This window comes from Aplysia californica, unplaced genomic scaffold (genome assembly GCF_000002075.1).
Source record: "Aplysia californica isolate F4 #8 unplaced genomic scaffold, AplCal3.0 scaffold01100, whole genome shotgun sequence".
NCBI classification, from domain to species: domain Eukaryota; kingdom Metazoa; phylum Mollusca; class Gastropoda; order Aplysiida; family Aplysiidae; genus Aplysia; species Aplysia californica.
This window is the reverse complement of record NW_004798370.1, coordinates 67639-74956: the sequence shown is the minus strand read 5'-3', so window position 1 is coordinate 74956 and position 7318 is coordinate 67639. Positions and strand designations below refer to the sequence as shown.

Sequence of the window (7318 nt, the reverse complement as noted above, 5' to 3'; positions counted from 1 at the left end):
CTCTCTCTCTCTCTCTCTCTCTCTCTCTCTCTCTCTCTCTCTCTCTTTCTCTCTCTCTCTCCAAGAGTACTCACACCACAATTTCTAATTCCTACAGAACAACTCACCGCGATGGACACTGTGTCATCTGACGTCACTGACACGTGAGATTGCCTGACATCGGGTCGTGCCTCCACAAAGCCTGGATTCTCGATTCCTTGCTTACCTGACGAGATACAATATATCATATGACATACATACAATATATCATACGAGATACAATATATTATACAATATATCATACGAGATACAATATATCATACAATATATCATGCGAGATACAATATATTATACAATATATCATATGAGATACAATATATCATACAATATATCATGCGAGATACAATATATTATACAATATATCATACGAGATACAAAATATCATACAATATATCATATGAGATACAATATATTATACAATATATCATGCGAGATGCAATATATTATACAATATATCATATGAGATACAATATACCATGCAATATATCATGCGAGATACAATATATTATACAATATATCACGCGAGATACAAAATATATTACACAGTTGATTATATGTGTCACGACGCGGTGGAATCAGGCGCTGGTCAATTTTGGGGCATAATGTGGAGTTATTAGTATAATCTTAAAGCCAGTCCATTTGCCTTGCTTTAGATGAAAAAAATATCAATTTATCTTGGATACAATTCAAGATACTTGCGATTGAAGGAGGTGGGGGTCACCTGATTTCAGAAGTAACATTAGCGAGAAAATGGCCGCCAAAGTTGAGTTATTTCCTTAGCTTGAGAGTCCGTGGAAACTGAAAATTTACATCTTTTATGCCTTTAATCAGCATTTTTCAGTAAAACCCACACAGAAATGTGCTCTTTAAAGGGCATGAAAGGTGTTGAGCAAAAATTTAAAAATTCAATAAAAATTCCCAAAGCTGCGGAAAAATGCCAGTTTCTTGATTGTCATTATTTTGACGAGCGCCTGATTTCACCACGCTGCCTCACATATTACACTGTTACAGTCACACCAACATCCCTTACTGTGCTACCTCAGAATTACAAAGTCCCATCTGCTCAGTACCTAGTTTTGAGAAATTTAGTTTTAGTTTTAGTAAGAGTTTTAAGGCACTTGCAACACAATAAGGTCATATAAGTGCCGAAGAATAACCGAAGAATAGATGTGTTACACAAAAGAAGGAAGAGAGAGATAAGGACGATAGCCGTTTGATAGGAAAGCAGGAGCAGACCACACCAGAGCACCCGCCAAACAATTGCTTTGAGAAATTTGACTTTAAAAAATTAGAGTTTCACAGCATGTCAAGCTTTTTTAAATTCAGGTTTTTTTTAAATATCTTGAACACAACTCTGAATGAATAATTTTAATCTTACGATTTTGACACAGTTGAGAGAACATTTTGGTTTCTGACCTCATGATCTTAGTAAATGAAAACAGCCACACATGTCAGACAGAACTTTGTAATAATGAGGTAGCGACTCGTTTGCGTATACGAGGGGCATACGAAAAGTTTTTTACCCGACCATGTAGGGAAAAACGTAGAAAGCTGAAATTTGGCACTAAGCTTAGCCTTTCTTTATGTAGTCGCCTTCTAGAGTCATATATGTTTGCCATCTGTGTATGACCTTGAAAAGACCTTGAAAATAGAGGACCTTCTCTATGTCAGAAAACAAGCCCTCTACCGCTTCTTTGACCTCATCATCACTTTTTTTTACACCAAAATTTAATCACAGCATAGGATGGGCAATCAGTTCCATATACGGCATGCATCTCCGTAAAAATATCCTGTTGTTGCTCGCCTTGCGAGAACAAATACTTCATTACTGCCCTGCACTTAATTTTCTCCATGTTTATGTTGAAACAGGTGAACAACATACCCCCATTCACTTACAGTGCACTGGTGGTAAAACCAGTAATCTGAAATTCCCCAAAATTTACAAGCATTCTAGGAAGAAGATGATTGTTGACTTTCACACCAAATTTCAGCTTTCTACCTTTATTCCTTCATTGTCAGGTAAAAAAACTTTTGGCATGCCCCTCGTAGAGCTGCAAATCACCAATGACACCAACGTAATAACGGTAATTTAATTCAGGGGAGAAGTAAAACCTTGACCATCAATGATTTATTTATAGAGGCACCAGCCATCCATGTCCAGGTGCAAAGGGAAAAGTAAAACAGATAGACAGAAACAACAGAGAAAAAGAAAAACAAAGTAGAACATCAACGAAATAACGGTCATTCAGTGGAAGGGGGGATGGGGGTGGGTGGACGATGGACGGCGTTTAGGGGCGGCAGAAGTCAGAAAGGGGTTGATATTGCAATAAATACCAACACATCCTAAACACTGAAAAAGATCACGTGGATCTTCACCCCGGGCCGTGCTGGAATCAAGAGCAATGAGCGGGCTGATGAGCTCGCTGAAGAAGCAAGACCTGAAGGGAAGCTGTGCCCTGACAAACCTGAAATTGTACGTTCAGTCAGGGAAAAACGAGAAAAAGAACAAGAAGAGTCGGAATACCATCATCTTGAGCGACTTCATGAGCTTGGAATTGGATGGGGCGCCTGCAGAAGTTCGAGACTTAGTGGAAGGAGCAGAAGGCTATGGAATCAACCATTGCTTGGAACCGTCAGCATCTACACACTTCGAGATCTGCTTCTTCAGGGGACGGAGCGCCTATGGGGATGCCCCTTGTGCAGTGATGTCAGTCCTTCACACAAGTAAACAAGTAAACATCCTTAACCCTTTAACCCTTTGACCTACCTTGAGAGGCGACAGATCCCTCCGAGTCTCCTCCATCTTCCTCCAGCTTTGAGTATGTCGCAGATATAGACAGGCGGGGCAGGGTCAGGCGTCTGTGGTTGCTCGACTTCTGAAAGCAGATGATTAAACAACAGAATGTATGAAAGGAGGAAAGGCAGAAAGAATGCACGGATGAATGAATGAATGAATGAATGAGTGAGTGAGTGAGTGAGTGAGTGATTGAGTGAGTGAGTGAGTGAGTGAGTGAGTGAGTGAGTGAGTGAGTGAGTGAGTGAGTGTGAGAGTGAATGAATGAGTGAGTGAGTGAGTGAGTGAGTGAGTGAATGAGTGAAAGAGTGAATGAGTGAGCGAGTGAACGAATGAATGGATGCCTGAGTGAGTGAGTGAGTGAGTGAGTGAATGAAAGAGTGAGTGAGTGAGTGAGTGAGTGAGTGAGTGAGTGTGTGAGAGAGTGAGTGAGAGAGTGAAAGAGTGAACGAATGAATGAGTGAGTGAAAGAACGAATGAACGAATGAATGAATGAATGAATGAATGAATGAATGAATGAATGAATGAATGAATGAATGAACGGCCTGTGAGTGAAAGAACGAAAGTATGTCGCACATATAGACAGCAGGGGCAGGGGCAGGCGTCTGTGGTTGCTCGACTTCTGAATGCACATGATTAAATAGCAGAATGGATGGATGAAAGAATGAATAAATGAGAGAGTGAGTGAGTGAGTGAGTGAGTGAGTGAGTGAGTGAGTGAGTGAGTGAGTGAGTGAGTGAGTGAGTGAGTGAGTGGATGAATGAATGAGTGAAATAATTACTTAATTAATTAATTAACAAAAGAACGAATGAATGAATGAATGGATATATGAATAAATAAATGAATGACGATTAAATTAGAGATACGAGTAAGTAAATGACAGAATGAATAAATGACCTAAGACTGAAAGGATGAAACAAATAAACCAATGCTTTAGCTGAGACTTTTATGGCAACGTTTTAAATTATTATTAAGGTGACTTTGGTCAAATTAAAGCCCCTTGCAGCTTGCCTTCCAAGTTGGAATCACAGTCTCATAATCATGGAAGAAAATCAGTTGCACTGCGGGTTGATTTGTTTGTTTGAGTAAAGAGAAGCACATTGATACAATAATGGTTATTTTGTGCTGAGAAAAAGTAAGACGGAATGCAGAAAACAAAGCCAGGAAGAAACTTAACATCATGAGAAAACTAGCAGGGACTCAGTGGGGAGCAAATGAGAAAACACTTAGACAGGTCTATCTAGGCGCAATCAGGCCCCATCTCGAGTACGGGTCCAGTGCATGGATGACTGCAGCACAGACTCACAAATACACTCTGGAAAAAGTGAAAAACCAGGCTCTCAGAATAATCACGGGAGCAATGAGGTCAACGGCTACAGAAAAGATGGAACAAACAACATCTATAGTGGCCCTGCAGAGGAGATGGGAGTGCAAGGCTCTCATACAGTACAGCAAGTCCACAGCTATGGAGGATCATAAACTGCACACAAGAACAGCCAGATCAAACACCACAAGACTTAAAAGATCCAACTTCATAAAAAAAAGCAGAAAAATCCAAATATCCATACAGGACCATCTACTAGACTCAGTTAACATGCTGAACCATACCCCAGAGACACCATCATGGGAAAAGAAAAACACAAACATAATTATACACACGCCCATTCTTATGTTCACCACAAAAGATGACCACAGCGACCTGAGCAAGAAGTCCCTCATCCTGTCCATGCTTGAACAAAGATACCCACGAGAAGCATGGATAAGGATCTATACAGACGGATCTGCCACTGATGCTGTGAAAAGAGGAGGAGCCGGAGTGTACGTACAGTTCCCAAATGGACGACGACAAGCAGAGGCAGTCCCAACAGGGCGAAATAGTACAAACTACAGGGCAGAGACGGGGGCTCTTATACATGCAGCAAACATCATCAAGAATGTGGTAGACCCCCAAAGCCAAGTAGTATTCCTTACAGATGCCATGTCAGTACTGCAGGCAATCACTTCTGGCAAACTACCAAGGCTACGAAAAGTAATTGAGACATGTCTGAGGATCATGCTGCAGTGGATTCCATCACACTGTGGTGTTTTAGGAAATGAGCAGGCAGACAGGATGGCCAAACTAGGAGCACTGAAAGAGCAACCAGACAACAGCGTTAACTACACATAAATAAAAACTATTATAAATACACTATTTAAAGCACCCCAGACACCAGATGGCTACCATGAGCTGTCCCGCCAAGAACAAGTGATTATCTTCAGACTAAGGACACAACACACAAGACTGAGACAACATATGTACAAATGTTTTAAACTAGTACAATCACCAAAATGTCAATGTGGAGAGGCGGACCAAACTGTTGAACACATCCTTCAACACTGCAAGACACACAGGGCCCTGAGACAGGAAACGTGGCCAACCCCACTGACGCTACAAGAGAAGCTATACGGGAAGACAGATGAACTGAGCAGGATGGACCAATTTATGACAGATACCAGACTTCAAGTGTGATGCAATTGAGAAGAAGAAGAAGAAGTAAGACGGAGAAAAAGTAAGACAGACGGACACAGAAACAACAGAGGGGAAAGTACAGAAGTAGGATATCTACCAGAGGCGCCCTCCAACCACCCACATTGCGGGTTGAAGAATCACCAGTCGACTATAAAAAAATCTAGCCCCGCCATCTAGCAGATAAACACAAAGAAGAAGAAAGGCAAATATGTGGGGTGGGGGTAGTCAAAGTTTACTTTTATTGATTGTAAAGATTGTAAAGCACCTAGAGCATGCCGTTGAGCGGGAACTTGGGTAATACAAATGCTATCTATCTATTATTATTATTATTATTATTATTATTATTATTATTATTATTATTATTATTATTATTATTATCATTATTATTAATATCATTATTATTATTATTTGGTCGCTTTTAAGCACAAGGGGGCTATCCCGAAAAAACGCTGTTTTGAGAAAATCGAAGGAAAAGTCTTTGGCCCTAGTTCAGTTTCTTTAAAAGACAAGGAGAGTTTTCTCTATGACCAAACAAATTATATACACTCCAATGAAACCAAACTTCTCCTGTAGGTAGGGAAATGTCCACTTTTGGTGTAGGTCAAGATTTCTGGACCCCCCCCCCCCTCCCCCCCTCGAAATCTGGGTTAGCCCGCTTGTCCTTAAAAGCGAACATTTGTGAGGCAGCGTGGTGGAATCAGGCTCTCATCAAAATAATCAAAGTGAAGAAACTTGCATTTTTTTGCAGGTTTGTGAATTGTTATCAAATTTTTGTTTCTTGGCTCAACACCTTTCATGCCCATTAAAGAACTCATTTCTGTGTGGATTTTTCTCAAAAACGTTGATTAAAGGCACAAAAAATGTTAATTTTTAGTTACCACGGACTCTTAAGCTAAGGAAATAACAAGTCTTTGGTGGCTATTTTGTCAATTATTTTAACTCTGAAAACAGGAGACCCCCACCGCCTTCTTTTGCAAATATCTCGACTTTTCAAGATAAATGGATATTTTTGTCATCCAAATAAAGGCAAGTGAACAAGCTTTCAGAAGATACCAATAACTCTACATGCCCAAAAATTGACGAGAGCCTGATTCCACCACGTTGCCTCCCATTAATCAAATATCCTACTGTACCTCCTCTTTGACATCTCTTCCGTGGTCGTTGCTACTCATGATATCCATAACATCATCTTCAGTAGTGATGGTGGTGCTGGTGGAGGTGGTAGCGGTGGCAAATCTGCTGCTGCTGTTGTTGTTGCTGCTGTTATTGTTGCTGTTGTTGTTGTTGTGGTGGTGGAGGTGGTGGTGCAGGTTGCTGCCATAGCCATGATATTGTGGGTGGTTCATGTCAGCCGGGGTGCTAATGGGAAAGGCACTGGGGTTTTGGGAATGATTCTGTCGTCGTTGTTGTTGCTGTTGTTGTTGTTGTTGTTGTTGCTGTTGGGACTCGATGGGGAATGTGAGGTGTGGTGGGCCGGACTGGGTGGGGGATTCGGTTCTGAGGATTGAGAGAAAAGAAATTGTAATTGCAGAAATTGTATGTTCCTATCGACAAAATTAGGAGGTAATTAAAGGTCAGAGCCAACTCAGGCTAAGAAGGATACACTGCCCCAGAAAGCAATCGTTTTAGTTGTTGTTGCTGCTGATGTTGTTTCATCGTTGTTACTTTGTTGTTGTTGTTGTTGTTGTTTGTTGTTGCTGATGATGCTGAAGTATTGTTATTTTGTTGTTACTATTGTTGTTGTTGTTAAACCAAAACACCTATCATTAAGTAGTCAACTCATCCATGAAAATCTGTGCGTTTTATAATTTCAACCAGTTTTTAAAACTAAAACACCTATCCCTTTTAATTAAACTCAAACATGAAAATCTGTGCTAGTTAGTTTTGGTTTTCGTTGAGGTTTTACGGCGCTCGCAACTGCATAAGGTCATATAAGCGCCAGAAGATTAAAAGTGTTACAAGAGAGTAACAAACAT

The 7318-nt window shown here is 40.5% G+C and overlaps 1 protein-coding gene across 1 annotated transcript in view; it reads right to left on the bottom strand.

The window, feature by feature from the left end:
* The window catches only part of LOC101855305 (RNA polymerase II holoenzyme cyclin-like subunit), a 10724-nt gene extending 3722 nt beyond the window's left edge, over positions 1 to 7002 (bottom strand). The window contains exons 1-3 of the mRNA XM_005111680.3: positions 6476 to 7002; positions 2807 to 2915; positions 108 to 205 (exon numbers count right to left, since the gene is read on the bottom strand). Coding sequence (XP_005111737.1) covers positions 108 to 205; positions 2807 to 2915; positions 6476 to 6688 — 420 coding nt within the window. The 5' untranslated portion in view covers positions 6689 to 7002. The remainder of the gene's footprint in view (positions 1 to 107; positions 206 to 2806; positions 2916 to 6475) is intronic.
* Between the last annotated feature and the right edge of the window lie 316 nt (positions 7003 to 7318).